The 27198-nt window shown below is 47.4% G+C and overlaps 1 protein-coding gene across 1 annotated transcript; it reads left to right on the top strand.

Annotated features, from left to right (window-relative positions):
- The first annotated feature begins 212 nt into the window (after positions 1 to 212).
- Positions 213 to 27198, top strand: Reep5 (receptor accessory protein 5). Its single transcript, XM_038330537.1, has 5 exons — positions 213 to 395; positions 1045 to 1138; positions 14638 to 14776; positions 23939 to 24107; positions 25684 to 27198. The coding sequence occupies exons 1-5, from the start codon at positions 278 to 280 to the stop codon at positions 25731 to 25733; spliced, it is 570 nt and encodes a 189-aa protein (XP_038186465.1). The 5' UTR covers positions 213 to 277; the 3' UTR covers positions 25734 to 27198.

Here is a 27198-nt window from a genome sequence, read left to right as displayed (position 1 = left end):
AAGTCAGGCGGGCACCAGGAACCTCCTGCTGTTTACTGGGTGCGGGGGCACCTCCCTGCCGAAGCGGAGGCCCGATCGGGCGTGGCAGCTGCGCAGAGAGCAGGACTGGGGCGGGGTGGGAAGTGCGCCAGAAGGGCGGGGGCGAACCGGGGCGCGCTCCCGGGATCCTCGTGCACGCGCCGCGGTGCCGCCCGCCCCCGCCCCGCCCCGCCCCGGTCAGCTGGGTTCCGCGTCCAGGCGGCTGCCGAGCATCCCGGGCGGCGCGAACGGCCCAGCCATGTCTGCAGCCATGAGGGAGAGGTTCGATCGGTTCCTGCACGAGAAGAACTGCGTGACCGACCTCCTGGCCAAGCTCGAGGCCAAGACCGGAGTGAACCGGAGCTTCATCGCGCTCGGTGGGCGGCGGGTCCCCGGTAGCGGCGCGGGGCGCGGACGAAGGGCGGGCGGGAGGCCCCTGGCGCGTGGAGCGGGGCCTGGGAGCCGGGAGCTGCGGGACGCTGACGTGTCGCCTCTGCCGGGCCGGTGTCCCGTTGGGTGGAGGAGCCTGCCCTCACCTCCTGGACCCCTCAGCTGCCGGGCCTGGCGTGGACAATCCACCTCCGCGCGCGGGATCTGGGTCTGGCCGAGCGGGGCTTCCCCGCCCATGCACCGTGCGGGCCAGCTGGGAGGAAAGGGAGGCAGGGGACTGCCCTGTATACCCAGTCCAGGCGGGCGCTCCCCGGGGTGTTGAGGCCGGGGATTGTTCGGTATGCTCAGCCCAGGCGGGCACTGTCCAAAGAGTTGAGGCAGGGGAATGCTCTGTATACCCAGCCCAGGAGGGCCGTGCCCAGGGAGGAGAGGCAGAGGCCTCCCCAGGGTCCCCAACCCAAACAGCTCCCTGTGAATGGTCAGGCCGGACCTCCTTATGGTCGGTTTCTCTCCGGTAATCGAGGCAGGAGGAAAACGCATAGAAAAGGCCTAACCTCGAAGTGTGGGTGTGGGCGGGGACTGTCTTTTTAGAATGTCCGCAGGGTCACCCAACCGCTTCTCTCCTCTGCTCTCCAGGTGTCATCGGACTGGTGGCCTTGTATCTGGTGTTCGGTTATGGAGCCTCTCTGCTCTGCAACCTGATAGGTTTCGGATACCCTGCCTACATCTCGTAAGTGGCTCGCCCTGCAGCCAGCTCCCCTCCACGGCCCTCCACATTCAGGGCTTGTGAGCTGCTTGGCCCAGGTTCTTGAGACAAAGTCCCATAAGGTTAATGTACTGACTGCTTAAGATTACACATTTGGGAGCCTTAACTTGTTCTCCCATCTCCTCTCAGCTAGCCAAAAGGTATTTTATTTATTTATTTATTTATTTTTGTCAGAGTATACTGACAACTTGACCTTATCCAGGCAGCACAAACTGGTGGAGCTCAGTCCTCCGCTCTCTGGCAGACAGACTTCAACAGGTATTGGGAGTGAACTGCATCCCATTGATGACTTGTGGTTATTCCCACCATATGTCTTTATACACAGTAAAACCCAATTATGAAAGCTAGAACCTTCATAATTAAGAGTTATAGTCTGGGCAGGGGAAGACTTTCGGCTTTATTTATTTGATCCCGGGTCTCACGCTGTAGCCCTGATGTGCCTAGAATCTGTGATACTTACAGCAAAGACTGACCTCACCTCACCTTAACTGTTTTTTCTAGAGCTGGGATTACAGACGTGAATCACCAGCCTGGCTTAGCTTTTTGATTTTTAAAAAGGCTAATTAGTGATCCAGTGAGCTGGCTCAATGGTTTGTTGTTTGCCACCAAGTCTGACACCTTGAGTTGAGTCCCTGGCTACCCACATGGCAGGCGAGAGAGCTGATGCCTGCAAGTTGCCCTTTCACCTCCACGTGCCCCGTGCCATTTGCTTGCTGCTTCCCACAACAGATGAGTAAAGGAAATGACAAAAATTCAAGGCTTTTTTCCTTAATTTTTATTTTTTGTGTATGGGTGTTATGCCTGTGTCTGGGCACCATATGTGTGCTTGGCACTGGAGGAGGCTGGAAAAGGGTGTTGGAGTCCCTGGAATTGGAGCTTTGTACAGTTGTGAGTCACCATGTGGGTTCCGGGAATCAACCCCGGGTCCTCTGGAAGAGCAGCCTGTCCTCCTAACTGCTGAGCCTTCTCTCCAGCCGCAAGGCCAAATATCAAAAGCAAATTTGGAAACACCATAACAAACCTTGTAAAAGACATTTATAATGTAGCTCCATAGTTATATAAATTATTCACATAATTAGAAAATGAACCATAAGATTAGGATTTAATGAGTATTTATTATTTTATAACTTAATGTTTATTTTTGAATTTGTCATTTCTCTCTTCAAATCAGAATTGCTCCTCTTTCCACAAATGAATTTTGTTTTATAGTGTAACAAAGTTGGTGGTTTCATCCATTTGGTTTCTGAATCCTCTCAGCCATAGTGATAAAAATAAAGGTGAAAACATTTCACTCGGAAGCCAAGACACAGATAATATTATAGCACGTGACTGTCACTGACCAGATTGGAACTTAACATATGCTGGAAGGGAGAAAATGTTTTATTGCTGTTTTGTTTTGTTTCATTTCTGAGACAGTCTTAAATAGCCCAGGCTGGCCTCAAACTTGCTGTGTAGCTGAGGATGACGGTAAACTTCCGCTCCTGCTTCTGTCTGGCCAGTGCTACAATTATAGGCAGTGCCACCACAGCTAGATTTGCAAGTTTGTTTTGAGAAGCTAGTTGTTCTGGATAAAGGCCAGCTACCAATGTGGCATGCTTGCTTGTGAAGTTGGAGACCCTCAGGCTCCAAGTTGAGAAGGGTGTTACCTGCTAAGGCATCATGTGAGTTTTGTGATGGTACCAAGGACCACTAAGGCAGACTAGGAAAATTGGTTCACTGCAGTAAAGGTAGAGAAGCCCTTTTAGTGATATTTGATGTTAAATGCTCGGAACAGCCTTGTCCAAAATAGCTATGTGTGTGGTAACAAAGTTACCCTGCAGTGCCCTCTTTGACCTGACTCTTTCCGTTTGGGACTCTTTCTTTCTGTTTGGGTGTCTAACTTGTAATTCTTTTAAAAAGGTAACGTTCTGAGGTGTTTTCAGGTGTGTGTCTTAGAATTGTTTCCCTCCACCATGTGGGTTCTGGAGGTTGAACTGGGGCTATAGGTTTGGCGGAAGCCTTTTGCCCGTTGAGTCACTGCGCCGTCCCCCAGAATATGGATTTTTTTTAAAAACATTGATGACATAATCACCTTCTTTTTCCTTAGTCAGTCCTACTTGACATAAATGTGCGATAAACATAGCTTCTTTGTTGGCATGAATAGATTATTTATGTGAGCTGTAGAGAGTTAAGTCTGTTTCTTGGAACTGGAGAGCCTTCTCAGCAGTAAAGAGCACTAGCTGCTTCTGTAGAGGACCCAGGTTTGGTTTTCAGAACCCTGATGGGCAGCTCATAACTGGCTCTAACTCCAGTTCCAGGGGACTCATAGCTCTCTCCTGGCCTCCACTGGCACCAGGCTCGGACATGTTACATATACATACACATGCAGGCAAAATATTTAAACATACAAAATAAAATTTAATTTTTTTTTTTTAAAAATCTGTTTCTAAACTGGGCACAATGGCACATACCTTTAATCCCAGCTCTTGGAAGGCAGAAGCAGCAGGATCTTAGTTGAAGGATATCCTGGTCTACATAGAGAGTTCCAAGCCATGAAGTGAGTCTCTATCTCAAAAAACAAAACAAAACAAAACAAAACAAAAAAAACACCTATTGTAGATGGAGCATGTAGGTCCACATACATGTACGAGTACAAGTGCATATGACTAAAGGCGGGACAGAACTAGGTTGTGTGTTTCCTTGTCTAGAAGTAATCTTAGGCTGGGCTATTCTCAGCCATATTCAATGTGATTTTTTTTTTCGGAGACAGGGCTTCTCTGTGTAGTCCTGGCTGTCAAAGTGATTTTTAAGTTGCCATTTCTAGCCTTATTATTTCTTTTGTTTATTCCTTCATTGTCTACATATTACTGGCTTTTTTATACTTACAAGATGTTCAATGTTTCCTTTTGTTGCTAGAAGTTCTAGCAGAAGAGCTGATCATTTCTATGTAGTAGAGAGGGTTACATTTCCCAGGGTTAGAGTTTATTTTAGTCAACAAGTACATCTGCTTTATTTTCTTTTTAGTTTTTATATTCTGAGGCAAAGTAAATTTTAGTCAGAGTTAGAAAAACACTAAAGATGTAATAAAGGACATTGAATGATTTCAGCAAAAACCCAGAAAGTAATATTCAGAGATTATAATACTGCTCCCACTGGTGTTAATATGTATGTAGTTAGTATGTATGAACTGGCCTTTCTGTAGATCCCCCAAGGTTCTGATCTACGCAGTCTGGGATATGGCCTCGGCTTGGGGGTCTGAAAGGCTTATCCATCCTTTCTACTTTTTAGAGGATTCTAGTGTGCAGAGAGTGTTGAGAGCCTCTGGTATAGAGGCAATGACAACCACCACACAAGTGCCTTTAAGTGTGAAGACTGGGCAAAAGGGAGGGAAAAATGGCCTTCTGTTCCCGAGAATAGTCTAGAGACCCCCTCAGTGATCTGCTCTGTGTAGGGGGGCAGGGGAAAAGAAAAGGGGGATCTCTGTACACAGTAAAAAGCATACAGACCCAAGTCAGTGAAAACGTCCAGGCAGCCAATATTAATTTAATTAAGTCTGTTCATTGTTTAACCATGACTATTGTGATTGTACAGTTTTTCAAGAGAGAGAAGGTCTTTTTTTTTTGTTTTGTTTTGTTTTTTGTTTTTTGTTTTTCGAGACAGGGTTTCTCTGTAGCTTTGGAGCTGTCCTGGAACTAGCTCTTGTAGACCAGGCTGGCCTCGAACTCAGAGATCCGCCTGCCTCTGCCTCCCGAGTGCTGGGATTAAAGGCGTGCGCCACCACCGCCCGGCGAGAGAAGGTCTTCAACAAACGGTGGTTTTGAGTAGTACTCAGGCCATTGTTCTTGGGGTTGGGGAGATGGCTCAGTGGATCAGAGTGCTTGTTGTGCAAGTATGGGTACTCAGCACCCACGTAGAAAACTGGGCACATATATGTGCATGTGCCTATATCCCCAGCATTTCGGGGTTGAGGGAGGTAGATCCCAGCAGCTCATGGCCAAGCCGTCTAGCTGAAACAGCAGGCTTCTGGTTCACTAAGAGGCTTTGTCTCAAGGAAGTAGCATGGAGACATGGAGGAGGACACTGGAAGTCTGGCTCTGGCCTCCACATGGGCATGCAGACAGACCCACACACGCATTGTGTACTGCCATATTAACCCTATTCACCCACCACCACCACCACCACCATCACCGTTTCTGCTGGTCTCAGTTGCGTTGGGCTAGTATAACCAGAAGTGATTTAGGAGTTTGTTCTAATTTCTGAAGGCTGAGAATTCCAAGACCAAGCTGCCAGCTGATTTGGTCATCTGATAGCTGTTATCTGCTTCGGAAATGGCACCGACCTGTGGCATAGTCATGTGGCATAAGAGGCAAACAAGCTTCCTCAAGCCGCTCACATCAAGCAGAGCATTTAAACCTAATCACCTCTCAAGGTCCCATCTCTTAGAATTGTCACATTGGGTATTAGGTTCCATCAAACCAGTTTGTGGGGTACCGAGCTTCAGGCCCCAGTGGTCACCTTCACCCAGTCACCCTCTGTTCCCCTTACCGTTCTCTTCGTCCCCCCAGATAGTTATTCTTCAAAACTGAAGTTCATCTGCTTAGCAAATGTCAGCGTCAGCCATATGCCAGGTGCTGGTGCCCTTTAGATACTGCCGTACGAGAGAGACACACACTCCCATTTGCACTCTGCCACCGGGGAGCAGGCAAGAATTAGGTAAAGTAGTGGCCTGATGGTGAGCTCTCAGAAGAAAAGAGGCAGGCAGCTGTGTGGTAGAGAGTCACAGGAATGGCTCTTTGGAAATTTATCTGCAATGCTATTTAGGACTTAGGAATGAGCTGGAGCCAGCCTGGCAGAGGCAGCGGAGGGAGCCACGGCCTGAGGCTGCAGCAGCTGGCTGTGGGACAGGGAAGAGCACTGAGGGAGATTCCAAAGGGGTGTAGGCCTGCTGAGGGCAAAGCTGGCGGTGAATGGTGCACCCGTCCGCTCCAGATGGTTGTATTTTTCCTGATTGCATCAGAGAGGGTGTAAGTAACGGGTCACGTGATAGAAGCTCTCAGGTAAACTGTAAATGGCTGCTGAGTCCTCTGGAAGGGATTGGTGATCTGGCTAAAGGTCTGCCAGAATTTATTTCCTTTTTTCCTTGCCTTTCTGCTTTGTTCTTGCTGTTTCCTCCCCTTGTGCCCATTAAAGGAAGGGGCACAGAGATTGCATCTGAAGGTCAGTATTAGGCCTAGAGATTGCAGGGTGTGGAAATGAAATTTGGAAAAGCTCATTTGGCTGCCTGCCTTTTTCCATTACTCACCCCCTTGAGAACTTCATGGGTGAGGCTCAGGTGCATCAGGCCCTAGGTCAGGACTCAGTGAGTGGGGGGGCCTGGAAACAGTGATGAGTGGGGCCAGGGCCTCCTCCCAGGCCTGCTTCCCTGGGGCCATTCTGTTTTTCTTTGTGCAGTTTCTTTGAGCTCCCTAACCTCTGTGCTTCTGGACACTTTGGCCACCTGAAAGCGAATTCCAGCCTGTTTTGTTCCCAGGAACTGTTGGCAGGTTCACCTGCGTCTCCGCCCTCTGCCACAACAGACAATAGAACTTGTAAGGATGGACCCACATCTTCCCCCATAGGCCAGTGTACACTTCGTGCCCAACATGTCCACAGCCTGTGGAAACAGCCCTACTGTCTAATTTGAAATATTTTTGTCACCCCCAAAAGGATCATTAACAGTCATTCCCATGTCTCCCCACTCAGTTCCCGGGAACCCTTAGCTAACGTGTTCCTGTGGATCTGCTCTGAGCATTTCATAGGCGGGATCGTGCGCTTTGTGGCTTTTGTGACTCAGTGCAGCCCTGCCTTTAATGACAACACTCACTCAAGAGGTCCTGAGACCAGCTCTGAGTGGGACTCTGCACCTTCCTACGCAAGCCCATGCTTGAGACCTGACCTGTGAGGACCTTTGGGCAGTGTGGCTGGTGCCATGCTGGTTCAGCCAGGGGTGCGAGTCTGTGCCTGCTTCTCTGTACAAGTGGAATCGTGAGGCAAAGTCTAATGACTTGATTTTCTATTTTTATTATTGCCCTGCAGTGAGAAGAAGTAGGGAGGCTGGTCTTCTGTCCTACTCGAAAAGCTTTTGGTCTAAGATTCTTCAGAGGCAACTGTATCTTTCTCTCCTTTGGTTTCTTATGTGCTTAGAAAACCCAGGCTGCCTCTTTCCTAGAGCTGCCGGAATTCAGCCTTAAAGGTCAATATGTATCACCTTCCTTTAGTGTTTAGTATATTTTAGTTTTCTTTTCTGTCCTGTAGGGGTTGAACATGGTCTTGTGGATGTTACTAAAGCCCAGTACCACTGAACTAACACATATTCCTTTTAGTTTGAAATGGCATTCTGTGGTCAGGCACGGGAACACACACCTGTAATCCCAGCACTTAGAAAGTGAGGGTGGAATATCAGGAGTTCAAGGTTATGTTGATGCCAGCCTGAGACCCTACATACCCCAGAGAAAAATAAAGGAGTTGAGGAAGGAGAAATGATAGCCCAGGGATGGGCACAAACACACATGGAGGGAGGGAGGGAAAGAAGGAGATAGAGATTTATTATTATAAATTGTGAGTCCATGTGGGGATACGTGAACATGGGTGGGTACCTGAAGAGGCCAGGGCTGGGCCACCCGAAGCTGGAGTTACAGGTAGTTGTGAGCCATCCCAGGGTGCTGAAATTGTTCTCTGGTCCTCCGCAGGAGCAGTAAGAGCTCTTAACTGCGGAGCCGTCTCTTCAGCCCTGAGAGTTTTATTTTCACAAAGCTGCTGGGCACTTGTGTAGCATTTTATTTAGCTGAAAATTACATATATCTTTGTCCAAGGCCTTCGCAATACAGTTCATCTAATGTTTATACCAATTCTGTTATGTAAATAGTATGGTAATTCCCACCTTTACAGACAGGGGCAGAAGTGACAGTAACTGGCTCAAGACTTTGCAGTTTTTAGCACACCACGCCCATCTGCGCTCCATGCACTACCATACAGTTTGTGAACTGGGCAAGGGGCTGGAGATTGAAACACACAAAGACTCACAGACAGAGACACGGGTCATCCTTGAATTCTACAAGAATGCCCCTTTTATTGTGTTCAGGGGCAGCTTATATAGGGATCCTTAGCTGATAGCTATGCCCCAGCCAAACCCATCAGAAACCACTCTCCTACCATCAGGAACTTCTGAGGGCCTTGTGCTCAGAGCAGCTGCAGGCTGTCTCAGAGCAGGGGAAAAGAAGTTGTTTACAAGCAATTCAGGATCTTGGGGTTCATAGCTCCCTCCAGCAGTTCATGGGTGGGAACTGGTATGTGACCCCATGGAGCCTGGATCCCTAATCTGAATCTTAGTTAGATGCTTCCCATGTGGACTTTCATGCAGTGACCTTATGTAGTGAAGGAAACTGAACTCTGGTGTTAGCTTTTGTATTAAATCAGCTCTGTGAACACACTATGCAGAATGTCTTCCTATCTCTCAGGTAAGGTGCCCCTCGCCCCATATACCTACACATGGAGGCATTTTCTGTGTTTTGTGAACATGCTAGAATTGCTCTTGGTTACCTGTCACGTGGCTTTAATTTATCAAGGCTCTGGGGATGCACCCAGGGCCTCACGCTATTCGTACACTCTACTGTTGATGACATCCCAGTGCCTGGCTTTTTGAGACCAGTCTCAATAAGCAACTCTGTCCGGTCTCATTACCCGCTGCCTCCGTTCTCCTGTCCTGGAATTTTAGATATGTACCATCCCCCTTGGCTGAAATTAAACTTTATGACACCATACTTGACATACTTAGTTACACGGCCTTTGGTTTTATTGACAGTGGTTGTCCTGGTGTGATTTACCTGTGGACTTACTTACGCATTGTCCTTGTCATTAAGTTGGCTCTTGGATCCTCTAGGGAAATATTAGAGTAAAGGAGAGCAGATGTGACGGCTCAGCAGATAAACGCGCCGGCCACCGAGTCTGGTGACCTGAGCTCACTCTCTGCAACCCACATGGTGGGAGGAGAGAACAGACTCACTGTGTTCTGACCCTCACTGTGCACCGTAGTAAACACCACCACCCCACAAGCAAATAAGTAATAAGAATTTTAAAAATAAACATTAAAGGAACAAGTTCTATTTTTCATTGTTTTTGTAAAGTTAGCTGAGAAAATAATTTCTCCGCAGTTAAGAAATTTACTGAACACTACCATCTCGTTTATGTTGTTTTGTTTGGTGTGCGGCACACGGTATAAACAGTAAATAAGCGAATTAATTTGATTGTCTGACTCATTCTGCTATCAGCCTTTCTTGCTCTCTTGGTCATATCTCTTGTTTTGAAAACACATATTCTTCACTGAAAACAAAACAGCAAGCAACAGCAAAAGGAGACCCAGGCAGTGGTAGCACGTGTTTTAATTACAGCACTTGGGAGGCCTCGGAGGCAGGCAGATCTCTTTGAGCTAGAGGCCATCCTGGTCTACAAAGCAAGTTCCAGGACAGCCAGGACAAAGGCTACTTAAAGAGACCCCGTGCCTCCCCACCCCCAAAACGATGAAGCTTATTCATTTTACTGAACTGTTGAACTATGAACATACCACACGACCTATGTAATGTGGTATGTCTCTAAGCGTGTGAGTCAACAGAGGCCTGCTAACATGGAGCTGAGGATCACCAGCTGTGCTACTGTTTGGCAAACTGCCCAACTTAAAGGAAATTATTTGTATTCAGTGAGGGTGTAGAGAGGCCAAATGAACGCGTGTGGAGGTCAGAGGACATGTCTGTCATCTGTTTACCCCTTAGAATTTTTAAAAGTTAATCTTTCATGTTTTAAGTTATATGTGTGCACAAGCTTGTGTCCATGTGAGAGTATCTGTGGGTGGTGTGTGTGTGTGTGGATGCAGGTGTCTGAGAACTCCGGAGGTGTGAGCCACCCGAGTGCAGCTCCTCTGTGAGGGCAGTAAGGGCTCTTGGCCGCTGAGCCAGCTCTGCAGCCCTCCCCTCCTTGACCTTGTTTTGTGGCAGTTTCTCTTGTTTCCGGCAGGGTGCTGGATGCGAGTGGCTAGTGGTCTGATAGTGCACCGCACCTCCCATCTTGCGGTTGCAGTGCCGGGCTGGGATCACAGGCACAAGCCCTGTCTGTTTTACCGTTGGCTTCAGGGGATGGAACTGAGTTAGTTGTCTGGCTTCACCAGCCTCCAGCTTACATTGGTAAAACTCTGTTCCTGTGTGTAGAGAGTCACGGGAGCAGCATTCTGTAATGGCTGAATTCAGGGTCATTCTTTTTATAGCTTACAGGGGAAAACTGATTTTGTCATACTTCGGATTTCCCAACTTTACTTCATGGATCTTTGAGATAAGTTAAGAATTTTGAGTATTTCCAAATACTGTTTTCTTTCTTTCCTTTTCCCCATACTCTTTTTTGTTATTTCTTGTTATTTTTCCATTGTGCTTAAACCATATGCTAAAAACCACCGTTATTCACAGTTGAAAAGAGCGGGGATGTTTTATTCTTCAGTATGGTGAGTCTGTGTGGCTTGTGGTCTTTCTACCTTGGTTCAGTGGAGCAGGTCACCCCCAAGCAGAGTCTGACTAACTTGGACTGACAAGGTTTGGATTTTAAATCCACTTCCTTCTCTTCTTTTTCGGGATGGGGACTGATCATTTCTTTGCTACTGGGGAAGACTTACTTTGACCGGATCCAACTCAGTAGAAGCTCTCGGCAAGGACGGCCTGCATCTCGTGGTAATCTGTTCCTGCTGGCGTTCTTTGGCACCCTTCATTCATGGCCAGAAGTTAAGCATGTTCTGCAGGCTCTAGTTTGTCTTGGAGCACTGCTTCTTCAGAGCAGTACGTTTGTGTTTGTGTTACAGGACACGGGGAGCAGGAAGATGGACGGATTCCTGCATACCTTAGTCCTGGGCTCCCAGCAGACTGTTGGATGTCACCTTCTTTAGAGAGATGGGAAAGCTCTCAGGTTCTACTAGCTCTTGGGGACTACTGAGCCCTAGTAGAATCTGTCAGCTCAGGAATCTCCCCTCACCCTCGGTGACAACCAAGCTCACTTTGGCACCCACAGTGTATCCTTACAGACTTGGCTTCCTCTCTCCAGTTCCTGATTGGGAGCAGGACACCAGGGCACCAGCGGCTTCCACGGCCCTGGCTTCTCAGACCTTTGCCTTCGCCCACCTGAGCAAGTTTCTGACAGCCAGAAGGAAGTAGCTTTGTCTTGATGCAGACCACCGTCTAGAGGAGCAACAGAAAGAACTTAAATCCATTTGTTTCCTTAGTTTTTGTTTCCGTTGACACTTGTTCTCTCTAACTCCCCTCTGATAGACGCCTCACCCAAGCACACACACAGGCTAATCGGGAAGAGCGTCGTTTTTTATTTGGGGTATCCCTACTTAGTACAGACTGGCTTTGAGTTCGCCCTAGCCTCTGGGTGTCACATGTAAATTCCACGTGCTCCTCCTTGCCCCTTCTGCAGAGCTGCTTCTGCTGTCAGCAACCTTACTGGAGAGGCATGTGATCCAGCTGCACCTGGATGAATGCATCCTTATCACCCTAGACTTGCAGCGTATTCACGTCTGGATCAGGGGATGCTTTCTGCTCTCTTGGTGACATTTGGTTCGGGAGAGAGCAAAGATGGGCGCTCGGGACCATTTCACCTTTGGTTTTCTTCCTGTGTGTTTGATGCTGTCCTTTGAACAATCTCAGTTCCCAGCTTTCTTTCTTTTTTCTTTTTTCTTTTTTTGTTTTTTTTTTGGTTTTTTCGAGACAGGGTTTCGCTGTAGTTTCTAGAGCCTGTCCTCGAACTAGCTCTTGTAGACCAGGCTGGCCTCGAACTCAGAGATCCGCCTGCCTCTGCCTCCTGAGTGCTGGGATTAAAGGCGTGCTCCACCACCGCCCAGCTCCCAGCTTTCTTTTAACAAGCAAACAAACCCAGCTGTGGAACTATGAACAAGTAAGTGGGCCAAGAAGGATGGAGCCAGCCAGCACTGCCTGTTGAGCCCCAGAGGGCTGGAAGAGGCTCATGAGTGCCCTTGTGTGTATATCTGTACCAGTTCAATACCAAAGAAAATAATTTTCCCAGTGTATCTTCTGGAGTTGGCCCAAAGAATGTTTCGCCAGTATCCAAAATGTTCGTACTAACCTGCAAACGGGACTTTGAGGGTTTCAGCTAACTCTTTACTCTTGCAGCACATAGATTTGGAGTATAATTAAAATCTATCTATAATTGTGTATTCTCCTTCTAGCATTATTAACTGATAACATTCCTTCTACCAGCTTGTAGTCTTCTACCAGCTTGTAGTCTTCTACCAGCTTGTAGTCAGAAGGCTATTGGTCTTTTTCTGGTTTCTCACCTCCCTATTGCCATACTGTAATTATTATTCATACTGTAATTATTATAAATAAATGTAAGATTTATTCTGTGCCATTCAGTGTTTATAAATGCATTGCATATACTAACTCTGTAATTGTCACAGAAACATAATAAGGTTTATCGCTTGGTAGGTGAGCAAGCTAAAGCCCAGAGAGTATGAATCTTGCCCCGGGTTAGAATGAGTAGTGGAGGCAGGGTGGGGACGTGGTGCAAAGCGAGGCATGCAGGGTGCCCTGCTATCCTGACTGAGCGTAGTTAATACTTGGTATTTCATTAAGTAGAAAGTTCAGAGGAGTCCATTTCATCTGATAGGCTTTGCGCCTCTTCGGTTTCTCTGTGTGTATAATACTGAAGGCTTTTAATCCCTAAAGCACAGGTCGTGACATTGTTAGAGAAGACTGTTTATAAGGAAATCTATTAGCTAGTTCCTCAAGAGAGAAGTTAAGTGAGTGTGTTCACTTTAGTGTTTGTTTCTAGTGAAGCTCCAGAGAGCATGGGCTCCTAGGAGGCAGTGGTACCGTGTGGAGCTCAGGGCTTTCCGCATGGAGTCTCCTCTGCTCCTTTCCTCACACTCATCTCAGAGATGTAAGGAAGTAAAAGTCTGTTACTCCAGTGTCAGGATTGGCTTTGTACTCTGAAATCTTTCTGGGTACCTGTGCTGGTCTGTCAGCACACACAGCACATGACAGCACACACAGCACATGACAGCACACACAGCACATCTTTTATTCCTTTGCTGTCTTGTTTTCACACAAACAAGTTAGAATGTTTTATACTCAGCAGTGTATCTTGGACATCTTTGTTGTCCTTTATAAAGGCTTCTGAATATCTAAGATGTGTTTAAATAGACCATTCCCCCTTTAAAATGTGTTGTGTGGAGCTTCAATAATCTTTCAATTGAATTGGAATGCGTTTTGATACGATTCCGTCATCTTTGGTGTATGTGTTGGGGGGGTGGCACATGGTTGCCATGGCACCCCTGTAGTGGTCCGAGGACAATATCAGGTGTCAGTCCTTGCCTTCCTCCTTGTTTGTGGCAGGGTCTCCATGCTAGGTGGCTAGTGGGCTACTGAGTGTTGTTGTTTGTCTCTGTCTGCTAGAGCAGTGAGGGGTCAGACACGCGTTACCGCGGCCGCTGTGCACACAGCCCTTGCTCGTGCTTTACCCACGGAGCCATCTTCCCAGACCTCTTATTATCTTTGGAAACAACAATCTGACTTGAGACTGAGATTCTCGTGCCCTCGCCTTCCAAGTGCCGGTGTGGCAGGTGTGTGGCGTCACACCCGGCTCCTGTGCAGCGTTCTGAGGGCACGCAGCTGCCCTCTGCCTTCCAGAGGCTGAACAATAGAGCACACGAAGGAACTAGACACACTGCTTTCCCAGCTCCTCTGGGTGAGCGTAGATGGTCATCTTCTAGGTGGTGAGCCAGCGGACTGGAACACCAACTCAGACCACCATCCTGTCATGTCTGGTGGAACCCTCCCCTGCCCAAGTAAGCAGGCAGGAGGATAGCATGGTCTTCTGGGGATTTTGACTTTGAGACCGTGACCTTTTCTCTCTTTGTGCTGTATGACCAGTTTTTGAGTACAGGACAAGATCTCAGTGGTACCTTCCAAAGCCCAGCCTGCCCATTGTATGTGCATTAACTGGTAAAGATTAACTGTCCACCGTGCTCCAGACGTTGTGCTAGGTCTGTCCAGTCTGGTGGGGAATTGGTCTCATAGTTAAGGAAGTGGCTTGCTCTAGTGAAGTAAGCACTGGCTTCAGAGGTGGTCCTGGGTACAAGCCCAGCTGTGCTACTTGTAGCAATACCGCTTCCCTTCTCTACAGTACAGTTCCTTTCTTTAAAAGAAAAAACAAAAGAAGATATCCCATGGGTTATTATCAAGGTTTTATATATTTTTTATTGTTTTTGACAGGGTCTTGTCATGTAGCCCTGGCTGGCCTGGAACTCAGAGAGATCCTCCTGCCTCTGCCTCCCGAGAGCTGGAGTTAGTTTGCTGCAGTTCATACATTTGCCTGATGTTGGAGAGCGGGCTGTGGGGGAATAATGGATCTCACTAATTGACAGTGTATTTTCTTTTTGTGCTGCTTTTCAGGATGAAAGCCATCGAGAGTCCCAACAAAGATGATGACACCCAGTGGCTGACGTACTGGGTGGTGTACGGTGTGTTCAGCATTGCCGAGTTCTTCTCTGACCTCTTCCTGTCCTGGTTCCCCTTCTACTACATGCTGAAGGTACCGTGACCTCTAAACGGCTGTCCCTCCACATCTGTGCCTCCCTTGCTCTCTCTCTCTCTCAGACTCCACTTCAGGGCCCTTACACCAGGAATAGTAGGAGCAGGGGCTTAGCTGTTGTATCCCAGTGGCTCTTGTCTCCCATTATAGCCAAGAAGGCAGGATTCATGTCTCCCTCCTCCGTTTAAGGCCATGGAAGAGCTAGGGCAGTTTGTGTCCAAAGCTGTGTTTGGTGATTGTGAAGAGGAAGAGAGCACTGTGACCTGACACAGGTGTTGCCGTTCATCTTCATGCAGTGACGCGTACCACACAAAGAGAGAAGCGTCAGCATGTTCTCAGTGTTCCTGGTGCTGAAAAGGAGTTACTATTTGGGGGAAAACATGTAATTCTCATAATAGACTTGGAGAAGAAAATGTCCAGTTGGTTGGGAAAATCATCTTGGTAACTTTGGCTGCTGCGGTAGTCAACTCAGCCCTGCCAAACCTTCTTTTTGGCACAGGACTAACCCAGGCTGCCAACATTTGGGGGAAAGGACAGGAAACTGAGACTCATAACTGGATCTCTGTAGGCTTCTGGCTTGCCCAGGGGTGAATGGAGGGAGAAGGTTGCTGACTTCGTGGATATGGTGGTGGGTTTTCCCCTGGATGATAAGCTGTCCTCGATGGCTCCCTGGGTGTCTTCCAGTCAGTGGGTGTGATGTGACTAAAGCCTCCGTTCCCAGAGCGCAGACTTTGCAGGCTGGAGAGGGTGGTGTGTCCAGCTCTGAGGACTCAGGCTGGCCTCTTTCCCGTTCCACTGTAAGCATTTTACTGCTCAAGACACGCGGCATAGTTTAAAGGTTCAAGTCGTTCTGAAAGACTTTGGAAAAAAAAACCTGAATTTTGTTTAAAAAACAGCCATTGTTGGAGCTGGAGAGATTGCTTGGGGGTGAGAGCACTTGCTGCACTTGCAGAAGATCCAGGCTCCATTCCCAGCTCACACAGAGTTGCTCACAACAGTCTGTAATTCCAGGGGACCTGATGCTTCTTATGGCCTCCATGGGGACCGGGCACACATAAGCTGAACTCTCATACATAAAATAACATTGGCATATAGTTACAGCTGTTCTGCAGTTAATGCGTGTGTTGGGATTTTTATTTTCAGCTCTCATAATTTTCAAGCTTATTTTTGCTAGGCTCTTACTTTATTTGACTTGTGTGAGTGTGCGTGAGTATGCACTTGTGAGGTCAGAGGGCACGGTCAGCAGTTGTGCTCTGGCCACTAGGCTTGCATGGTCGGCTCACTTCTTTGAGCTGGAAACGATCTGCTGTGGATTTTGCATTATTCACTTGTGGTTTTGCTCCTGACAGAGTCTGTGACTGATTATGTTGTTTTTCTTTAGAAACAGTGTACTCATCAAGTATCTTATTATTTTGGTCTAAAAACCAATTTTCCTCCAAGGGATTCATAAACTCTGTCCAGCTGTGGAATAAAGGCCACACCCATTTATGCTGGAGTTGGGGTGGGTGAGTCAGTTCTAGCCTGGGGAGACTGAGGCAGCCGAGGAAACAGCAAATGAATGACTCCTCTCCAGCTGCCCCTCCGCACCCTCAAAGACGCCTGTGAGTTGTATCTGGCAGGGCCTGAGGAGTGGGGAGATCTTGACTTTAGGTTGATGAGTGCCCCCACTCCCAGAACCTCCAGACAGTCTCCTGTGCTAAAATTGGAAAATATAGAAGAGTTTTTGTTTGTTTGTTTGTTTTGCTTTGCTTTGCTTTTTAAACTTCAAGGTATGGAAATAAGAAGAAATGCAAAAATCACAGAAAAAGATTGATAAATTTGACTAAATAAACATTTTAAGAACTGAGTTTCTATATGAGAGCAGGTGTAAAGCTGTCAGAATCCTGACAGACCAGGAGGATCTACTTACAACATTGTATCAAATGAGGAACTGATCGCAAAATGTGACAGAATTTCTGTAAATGAAGAAAGAACCAGGCAGAATTTCTATATAGATATTTAATTAAAAAGAAAAAAGTGACTGAGTGACCTAGAAGCCTCCCCGTGACGTGGGGCACGGGCACTCTTAGTTGAAACGTGGCTGAAGCCACCTGGAGAGGAAAGGTTTCTTTTCACCCTGCAGCTGCCAGTCATTCCACCTGGAGGGAGGCCAGGGCGGAGCCTGGAGGCCGCAGCTGAAGCAGAGATGGAGAGGCGCTGTTTCCTTGCTTGCTCAGCTTGCTTTCTAATACAAACCAGGACCACCTGCCTGGGGAACACTGGCACAGGAGCTGGGCCCGCCCACATGGATTAGTTATCAGAATGCCTCACACACTTGTCTAGGGATCAATCTGGTGGAGGCATCTTCTCAGTTAAGATTCCCTCTTCTGAAGAGATAAGAACACTGACGGTTCTTGCAGAGGACCTGGGTTCAAGTCCCAGCACCGACATGCCAGGTTATAACTGTTTACAAGTCCAGGCCCCCCCCAGCACCAGACACACAAGGTGCATAGACATACATGCAGGCAAACACTCAGACGTGTAAAAATAAAAAATAATTAAAACGAAAAGATTTCCTCTTCCCAGGTTTGTGTAGTTGACAAAAACCAACCCACACAGGGAGTTCAAATATTTTGTTCACTAGATTGACAGATTTTTGTTTTGTTTTTGAGAGAAGTCTCTTGTGACTTCGCAGTGAGTAAATGCTGGTGTGTGCCACCAAGCCTGGCCTGGCAGACAGTTGAGAAATTGGAAATGCCTGGTGAGGAGGAGTGTGCAGGAATTGGGCATGTGGCATACTGCAGCGAGCAGCGCTGTCATTAGAACAGACATTTGAGAGTTTCTGTTGAATTGAAAAATGACGCTGTCATAATGATGCCCCAAGGAAATGTTCACAGCGCGTGAGGGTTGCACAAGGATGCTTTTTCTTTTGTTGTGGAAGAACATGATAACATTTCTTTTCGGGGTGTGTGTGTGTGTCCGTGTTCACATATATGGGCACAGTGTGTGGAGACAGAGTTGATGTTTTCCTCCATTGCTTCCTATCTCATTCACTGAGGCGGAGGCTCTGACAACAGAGCGCATCCCTTCTGCTAGTCTGGGTAGCCAGCGTGCTCTGGGGGAAGCCTGTCTCCACCTGCAGGCACAGGGCTTAGAGCGCACCCGCTGCCACTTCAGTGCTCTGTTTACTGCACGTCTCACTTTAACTTTCTGTCCTTGTTGACTTGACCGTCTGGAGTGACCAAAGAAGTGGTTTTCAGTGGGTTAGTCTGTGGGCATGCCTTTGGGGGATTTTTTCTTCTTTCTTTCTTTCTTTCTTTCTTTCTTTCTTTCTTTCTTTCTTTCTTTCTTTCTTCTCTCTCTCTCTCTCTCTCTCTCTCTCTCTCTCTCTCTCTCTCTCTCTTCCCCTCCCTCCCTCCCTTTCTCCCTCCCTTCCTTTCTTTTTCTTTTTTTCTTTTTTGTGATGTTTTTGAGACAGTGTTTCTCTGTGTATCTCTGGCTGTCCTGGAACTCACTCTGTAGACCAGGCTGGTCTTGAACTCACAGAGATCCACCTGCCTCTACCTCCCTGAGTGCTGGAATTAAAGACGTGTGCCACCACCTCCTGGCTGGGGGATTATTTTGATTGCTAATTGTTGTCTGAGAGCCCAGCCCACCTGTGGATGGTGCCCTTCCCTGGGTAGGTGGTTCTGAGCTGTGTAAGAAAGCTGAGCTTGAACCTGTGAGTGAGCCGGCAAGTGCTCCCCCTGGAGTCTGCTTCAGTTGCTGCTGGAGTTTCTGCCTTGCCATTGCCCAGTGATGAGCCTGTCAGCTTACACATACCCTTTGGCTCCCTGAGTTGCTTTTTGTCAGAGGACCAGAAATGAAAATAGGATACTTTAGTAGGACCTGAAAGCAGGCAAATATTACCCCCTTCCCTGCTCTTTTTCATTTTATTTATGACTCAGGAAGAGCAGTCATTTTTTAAAAAAAACTTTCCCCAAAAGACTGTGTTGTTCAGGTGACCTCAAATTATTGTGCACAGTTTGAAATCTTTTTTTTTTCTTTTCTTTTCTTTTTTTTTTTTTTTTTGTTTTTTCGAGACAGGGTTTCTCTGCAGATTTTTTAGAGCCTGTCCTGGAACTAGCTCTTGTAGACCAGGCTGGCCTCGAACTCACAGAGATCCGCCTGCCTCTGCCTCCCGAGTGCTGGGATTAAAGGCGTGCGCCACCACCGCCCGGCTAGAAATCTTTATTTAATTTATTTATTTATTGAGCAATTAATTTTAAATTTAGCCTGTCACCTTTCTGTAGCTGTATTGCAAAGGTTTTCCTTACTAGATTTACTAGATTTACTTACGTTCTTCCTTCCTTAATTATACAGATTTACGTAAAGCCATTGCTTGCACATTTTTATTGTATTCTGAGCATATTTTCCATGTTTCATTCTCTTCTACTTTCATGTCATCAGAACATAAATGATGGACTTAAGTGTCTGACCAGTTCATTGTAGCATAGTAGGAAAAGTTGATATATAAAATCCGTCTCCCTCTCCCCTCCTCTCCCTTCCCCTTCTCTCTATCTCCTCCCCTGCCTTCCCCTTCCTTCCCCTTCCATCTCCTTCCCTCTTCCTCCTCTTCTTCCTCTCCACCCTCTCCCCCTCCCCATTGCTGCAATTGAACCCTGGGCCTGGTGCATTTTAGACAAGTACTGTATATGAGCTGCATCTCCAGCCCTTGAAATATATTTTCTCTGGCATTAGCTTTAAGTTCTTGCCAGGATGGTCCTTGACTATCAGTGTGTATCCCTGCTCTTGGATGGTGATGGCATTGCAGCCAGACAGACTTGTCTGACTTGTCGTGTATGGATTCATTGTGTCAGTGCTGATGTCACAGCAGTCCAGTAAAAGCAATATGTGCTCTTTGTCTGAACTGTGGGTAAGAGTGGGCTTGTGTGGTTGCCTCTGGGGGAATTATCAGCTGGCGCTTGGAGGAGAGTTTGATGAAAAATGATATCACATCTGTATGAAAAATAGTTACATAAATTAAGGTAGGGTTTTGAAAGCTGATGGCTGAGTATTGCCTTGAGAGTTGAACAGTAAGTAACCTAATTTTTAATATGAGAACTGGAAAATGCCGAGAATTTAGGTAGAGAGCAGTAATTATTTTACTACTGTCTCAGGACAGAAACTAGAGGGCACCAGGAAAGACCAAGTGAATAACTGGTTGTATATTCTACAGAGTAATCACATGGAAGACAGAACTGGAGACATTTGACTCTGGTCCCATCTGTTAGCCTTGCCTTAATTCATGCAGAAAAGAGAATCTGCCTGGCTGGATTTCCCAAAAGTGGTGTCTCTGTGGGTGGATGGCATTTCAGAGAGCTCCACTAATAGTGAGAACTTTGGACGATGCTGCTGCTCTACTGCCAGCTGAGAAAACCATCACGGAGCTGGAGAGACTCAGCAGCTAAGGGCACTGGCTGCTCCTCCAGAGGACCCAGGTTCAATTCTCAGCACCACATGGTGGCTCCATAACTCCAGTTCCAGAGCGAACTGACCTCTGTGGGCACTGTATACACATGTGTCACGATACATATTCACAGGCAGTGCATTTGTACACATGAAGTAAAGGAATAAATGTAAGGAAAAACGTTTAAAAAGATCATGATTTTCCTAAAACCCTACAGAACAGGAAAAGGACTCAAGCATGTGGAGTTGCCTAAATTCATGAAACAGACCTCTTGTGAGTCTTAATTAATCTGGTGAATCATTTGGACTTCACCTTGATGCCTTCTTTTGAAGTGATTGTCTCTCCATGAATAATTTATTCCTGAAAATTAAATGATAATAAAACTCCATAGTCCATCTTTTGGGAATATGGGCATAGATCTCTAGAATACTTCATGTCTGGGGCATTAGAATCTTTGGGGAACCTTGAGAAAATCAGGATGATTGTTAAGTCCTGACTGGAGTATTTTGTGAGGCTGGGTCGTCTCAGCCAGCGGCTGAAGCTGCTCTGGATGCTAGACCACCTGGGCCATCCATTTTTAGTGGCGTCTGGCCCCTTGTTCTGAAAATACATAAACTTCTAAAGGTAACATACATATCTATATCTATCTATCTATCTATCTATCTATCTATCTATCTATCTATATATTTTTTTTTTTGGTTTTTCGAGACAGGGTTTCTCTGTGGCTCTGGAGCCTGTCCTGGAACTAGCTCTTGTAGACCAGGCTGGTCTCGAACTCACAGAGATCCGCCTGCCTCTGCCTCCCGAGTGCTGGGATTAAAGGCGTGCGCCACCACCGCCCGGCTATCTATATTAATATAAGTATAGACTGTGCATTGTACACAAGTCAGCCAAAGATGATTTTTTTTGTTTTATGTTTGAGCAGGTAAAATAATACATCACGTGTCTTGTAGTTCTAGGTTTATTTCTTTATGTTTGTAGCCAGGATTTTCAGGGGGTCTCCCTTGATCAAACCTGATCATCTTTAACTTAGAATGAATTCACAGCCTTTCATTTTCTGTGGAAATAAAAGCATAACCTCTTCCACACAGTAACATATCTTTTGACTTCCATTTTGAATATTTTAAAATACATTTTTAAAATGTATGGGTTGGTTTACTCCAGCAGTTTTCATAGCCCAGTGTGCCTTAGCAGCTGTTATTTCCCCTCAGCAGTCAAACCCAGAGACAACACAGTAACACCCAGTATTCCGGTCCTGTGCATTTTCATCTTTATGTGGCTTTTATATTACTTTATTCCCTTTTAAGGACCTTATTATTTTTTAAATCTATGACTGTATATTTTTTCTTTCCGAAGCCTACACACGCACACGCACATACACACACGCACATATTTAAACATACTATAACCTGTTCATAGACTTTTTTCTGTCTGGATCTGTTTATACCGAGCATCTGTATTGATTTTTGATCGCATAAGGCAAATCTTAAACTGCTATGTAATTGATGACATGGTTGAGCTTAGCACAGGGCATTGGTGGCTGCCCCCCCCCCCCGCTGGTTTCTTGAGAGCTTAGCTTCATGGTGGAGGTATCAGCAGGAGCCACGTTTACCATCCCAGCTCTGGGAAGCTGTTGGGTCCACACTTCCACCAAGTAGCTCACTGCCTTTTGCTTATAAACCCTGTGTTTGCTGCTAGCAGTGAGCCAGGAAGCCATCTCTTAAAGCAGCCTTGCCTCTGCTTGCCACTAGCAAAGAGAACCTACTGAGAAAAGGCAGTTACTAAGAAGCCACGCTTAACTCTATTTTTGTGTGTTTAGAATCCTTTTTAAAGCTTATTTTTTAAATTTCATTTAACATTCCAACCACAGTTCTCCCTCCCTCCCACTCCTCCTCCTGCTCCCCCTTACCTCCCCAGTAGCCTGCCCCCCCCCATTCACTCTTCCCTATGAGTAAGGGCTCCCATGGGGAGTCAACAAAGTCTGGCCCATTTAAGTTCTGGCAGGACCAAGCCCCCTTCCCCCTGCATTAAGGCTGAGCATGGCATTCCACCATAGGGAGTGGGCTCCAACAAGCTAGCTCATGCACCAGGGATAGATCCTGGTCAGAATCCTTTTTTTTTTTTAAAAAGCTTTCTCAGGTTTTATGTGGATCTACATTGCCCCATGTTGGGTAGATAGACTTTTTCTTTCCTGCCTACCAGTTCCCAAATAACCAACATGGAGACTCATTAATTATAAATGCTCAGCCAATAGCTCAGACTTATTACTAAATAGCTCTTCTAACTTAAATTAACCCATTTCTCTTAATCTATTTATTGCCACTTAGCTTGTGGCTTTACCTGTCCTCCAGCATGTCTTGCTCCCTCTACATCTCCTGGCGACTCTTCTGACTCTGCCCTTCTTCTTCCCAGAATTCTCTCAGTCTGGCTCTCCTACCCAGTCTCTCTTGCCCAGCTATAAGCCAGTCAGCTTCTTTAGTAAACCAGTCACAGTGACGTATGTTCACAGTGTAAAGGATATTCCACACTGACCTCAAACTTGTGTGTTAGAAGTGGTCCTCAGCCTGCTGCTGAGTGTGTGTGCATCTGTGTGTAGGATGTGTGCTCACCTGCAATTGTTCACACACGCACACTCATGCGCACACCAGCCTTTTACATGGTGCTGGGGATCTACACTTAGGCCCTCACACTTGTGCAGCAAACCCTCTCACCCCTGTGTACTGGTTTTTATTAGCAGGTCCTCATGTTAAGAGAAAGGATTTCAGCTAAGATGGTGCAGTGGCTAACAGTGCTCGCTGTGCAGGCCTGCCAGCCTGAATTTGGCTCACAGACCCACCGTAGAGGGAGGGAACTGATCCTGGATGCTGACCTTTGCCCTCCACAGTGCACTGCACCCGCACATGTGCACCGTGTTCAGATCATATGCAATACACAAGTTTTAAAGCACAATGGGTTTTATTATGACCTACTCATATCTCATATTCCCTTTCTTTTCCAGTCATTCTCTCTGTCCCCCGTTCTTATTTGTTTTATTTTTCTATTTATTTCTTTTCGACATGGTCTCACATATTCCAGGAAGTTAGTGTTAACTTCCCTGTGTAGCGGAGGATAACTACATAGGGTGCTGGAATTATGGACTGATACCACTATGCCTAGGTTTTGCGGTGCTAGGAATTGAACCCAGGGTTTTGACTGTGCCAGGCTTGCACTGTAGCACCTGAGCTCTATCCCCAACCCCTTCTCTTCCTCTTCTCTTTTGAGACAGTCTCTGTGTGTTTCTCATGCTGGTTCATTAGTGGTTGTGGTTTTTTTTTTTTTTTTTTTTCGGTCTAAGAAAAGCCTCCAGTTAGCCCTCAGAAAATCTGGAAATGTAGTAGAGATGTCAGAGTGGTGGGACCATGAGTGTGGTCCCGGAGTGCCCAGGTCCCCGTGAGTGTGGTCCCGGAGTGCCCAGGTCCCCGTGAGTGTGGTCCCGGAGTGCCCAGGTCCCCGTGAGTGTGGTCCCAGCGTGCCCAGGTCCCCGTGAGTGTGGTCCTGGAGTGCCCAGGTCCCCGTGAGTGTGGTCCCGGAGTGCCCAGGTCCCCATGAGGGTGGTCCTGGAGTGCCCAGGTCCCCGTGAGTGTGGTCCCAGCGTGCCCAGGTCCCCGTGAGTGTGGTCCCGGAGTGCCCAGGTCCCCGTGAGTGTGGTCCCAGAGTGCCCAGGTCCCCTCTTACCAGTGCTCTTCTCCCCACAGTGCGGCTTCCTGTTGTGGTGCATGGCCCCGAGCCCGTCTAACGGGGCCGAGCTGCTCTACCGGCGCATCATCCGTCCTGTCTTCCTGAAGCACGAGTCCCAGGTAGACAACGTGGTGAAGGACGTGAAAGACAAAGCCAAAGAGACCGCAGATGCCATCACTAAAGAAGGTGAGGCTTAGGGACAACTCGGTGCAGTGTGGAGATGTGCATCCCAGGCTCACACAGCAGACTTTTGGTCACCCTGTCCCCTCTGATTCCTCTGCTTCTTCCTCAGTGACACACTTAGCCTCAGTCATGACATAGAAAACGGCTCGTCCACTGCAGCGGATGTTTTAGAGTTTCACCTACCGTTAGCTGAGTATCTGTGTGATCAGTTCAGGTTGACCTGGTTAGTGTGCCGTTCTAATCGTTTCTGCTGCTGGGTGTGGCGGCACATGGCTGATCTCAGCATCTGGGAGGCAGAAGCTAGATGAGCAGCTTTTTAAACTAGAGAAATCAGGAAACCATCACCAAGTGGCTGTGCTAACTTGGTTTTCTGTTGCAATGATAAAACCTTGGGTCAAAAACCAGCTCGGGAAAGGAAAAGTCTGTTTCATCTGAACAGGTTACAGCCCATCGCTGAGGGGCGCCCAGGCAGGAGCTGGCCGCAGAAGTCAGGGAGCAGTGCTGCTTGCTGGCCTGCTTCCAGGCTTGTGTTGAGCGCTACCTTTCTTTACGACAGTGGGTGGGGCTCTCTTGGATCAATTAGGAATCAAGAAAGCGCCCAGAGACACGTCCACAGGTTAATCTGATAGAGGCTGTTCCACAGCCGGGGTTCCTTCTTCCCAGGTGTGTCAAGTTGAAAATCAAGATCAGCTGTCACAAAGGCTGTCCCGAGTCAGACTTGAAAAAGTAGCATAGGGAACCTGAGGGTAGATTGTCTAGGAACTGCTTGTGAAGAAGCTTGGAGGTAGAAGCGATGAAGAAAACATGGAAAGACAGCAGATCAGGGTCAGAGAGGTGGGCAGGGGCAGATGGGGCCGCCTATGGGCCATGGGCAGGGCATTGGCTTAAGCTGTGTGTGAGAAAGGCAGCTGGAGGAGGCTGAGCGGAAGGGCAGGGCGTCTGTGCCTGCTGCTTCAAGAGTGGACTGAGGGGGTTGGGGACTTAACTCAGCAGTAGAGTTTGCTTAGCAAGCACAAGACTCTTGGTCGGTCAGTCCTCAGCTCTGGGGTGGGGTGGGGCACTGAAGGAAGGAAATCAGCAGTGTAGTTAGGGTGTCCTGACCTGGCCAGAGATGACAGCTTCATGATTCTTTGCTGTCATGAGGAGACTCTGGGCTCCATCAAAAAGAGCTGCCATCTGCGGAGTCTCACTGGAGCTTCCGGAAGACTCTGCCCACCTCCATCTCACCCGCCACGTCCTGTCCTGGCGGGAATAGTGGCACAGTGAGCAAGTCTAGGTGTCTCCAGTGCTGGTGTGGGCCCTCTCTCCTCCTGTGATCACCATGACAATCTCTGCTGCTTCTGATGACTGAAGGAGACAGGACAGGTGGTAGCTCAGATGATGATGTCATACGAGCATTGAGACTGGAGGACCTTCAAGAATTCTGCCTAAGTCTTGAGGACTTGTGCTCTAAAGAGGCACTCTGTCCATTTCCTGGAAGCCCTCTTAGCCTTGTGCACGAGCCTCCGTCGTCTAGCAGCCAGGGCGGTGTGGAGCTCACACTGGAAAAGCCTCTGATACGATTCTCTTTCTCCCACAGTCAAGAAAGCTACGGTGAACCTACTGGGAGACGAGAAGAAGAGCACCTGAGCCTGGCTGACGGCCCTACCCGCTGTGGGTCACTCCCCAGCGCTCCGCGTCACACTGGGGACAGTGGCACAGGCTATGACTATGTTGCCTTGGAGACCTTTTGATGTATTAAAAATGGAATGTGTTGTAAGCTGTTTGCTTTTATTGTCATATATGTAGGGAGCATTTTCATTTAAATCTAACACAGTGAACAATATCTAAACATTTTTAAATATTTTGCTGAGTAGGAAGACATGCCACTATACTCCAAACAACTGGAAATGGATGTCCATAAGCTTTGCTCTGCAGGGCTCCCCTGCATGCATTTTCTGGTACTGACAACTAGGAAATTATGATTCTACTTTGTGTGGTGTATGGTTTTATAGTTCTGTGTTTTTAGTGTGTTTGTGTATATATATTTGTGCGTATATACAGGGGAATGTTACTGCTTGCTTGGCTAGAACATGCATAGTGCTTGAGAGGAAGAGGCCAGAAGAAGGTAGTGTGGCCCTGTAACCTGTGAGGCACCTGCTAAGGCTGAAGGTGCTGTTCTCATGTGTGAGCGTCCAGGTAACATTGCAGCTGAGTAACACATGGACGGGCACAGTAAGATGTGACGCAGCAAGGAAGGTGGCCGTGTCATGTTCTGCATGCCCGGACAGTCTGTCGAGCAGGTGCCACACTAGTGGTAAATGGAAATATATGCCCACACCGGTGATCAACTCCGGCTCCCTGCAGAAACGGTAATAGCATCTCACCTGCTGTACATTTGTCCGGTTTTGATGCTGAAATGTCAACCATTCCTGTTTCACCTTCAAAACTGGGCAGCAAGTGTCTTAGTCTCTCCTCTCTCCATACTCTGTTAAAACCAACTCAAGGTACCTCATAGACATGCCCGCTTCTGCTTCCAGCTTCCTTCGTAGTGCGTTCTGCAGGGACCCTGTCACCGCTTCCCGCGGCGCAAGTGGATGTCCATGGGAGAAGGTCTGAGTTGACCTCTGCTTGCCCATCTTTCCCAGCACAACTCAGAGAATGGAAAATGGCTTGAGCTTGTGTCTGGCTGGAGGCAAAGCATTTATTTGCATCTGAGTGATATTCAAAGGCATGTAAAGTACAGAATTCCTACTAAATATTCCAGACAGTTAGTGCGGCAGTCATTTCCCTGCCTCAGCCATTCAGATGAGCATCGCTGCTGTTCTGGGGAAAGAGCCCTCTGTCCACACCTGCAGAACGTGATCATAGTCATTACGTAAATACTGCCTGTCCTCCTGGTGTGCTCCACCAGACAGAAGTGCTTGTGCTGCATCCCTTCCTCTGTGTTCCCAGACTCCCTTGTTGCCTGAACCTCGAGAGTCCTGACCTGTGTGGACTGTTCTTTCCTGTGCGTGTACAGCTGTGACAGTTTATTGATTGAACAAAGTAAGAATTAGAGAAGAATTACGACAATACACTCTAATAAAGATTATGTTTATCTGGTCTCAAAGTA

This window comes from Arvicola amphibius, chromosome 5, assembly GCF_903992535.2.
Source record: "Arvicola amphibius chromosome 5, mArvAmp1.2, whole genome shotgun sequence".
Lineage (NCBI taxonomy): Eukaryota > Metazoa > Chordata > Mammalia > Rodentia > Cricetidae > Arvicola > Arvicola amphibius.
The sequence above is the reverse complement of the archived record's forward strand: the minus strand, read 5'-3'. Positions and strand labels throughout refer to the sequence as shown.

Bases quoted from the DNA above. Each gene is read 5' to 3' on its own strand.
- Reep5 (XM_038330537.1), top strand. From the start codon at position 278: ATGTCTGCAGCCATGAGGGAGAGGTTCGATCGGTTCCTGCACGAGAAG. The intron at 1,139-14,637 runs GTAAGTGGCTCG...GCTGCTTTTCAG, and splicing joins GGATACCCTGCCTACATCTC to GATGAAAGCCATCGAGAGTC. The intron at 14,777-23,938 runs GTACCGTGACCT...TTCTCCCCACAG, and splicing joins CCTTCTACTACATGCTGAAG to TGCGGCTTCCTGTTGTGGTG.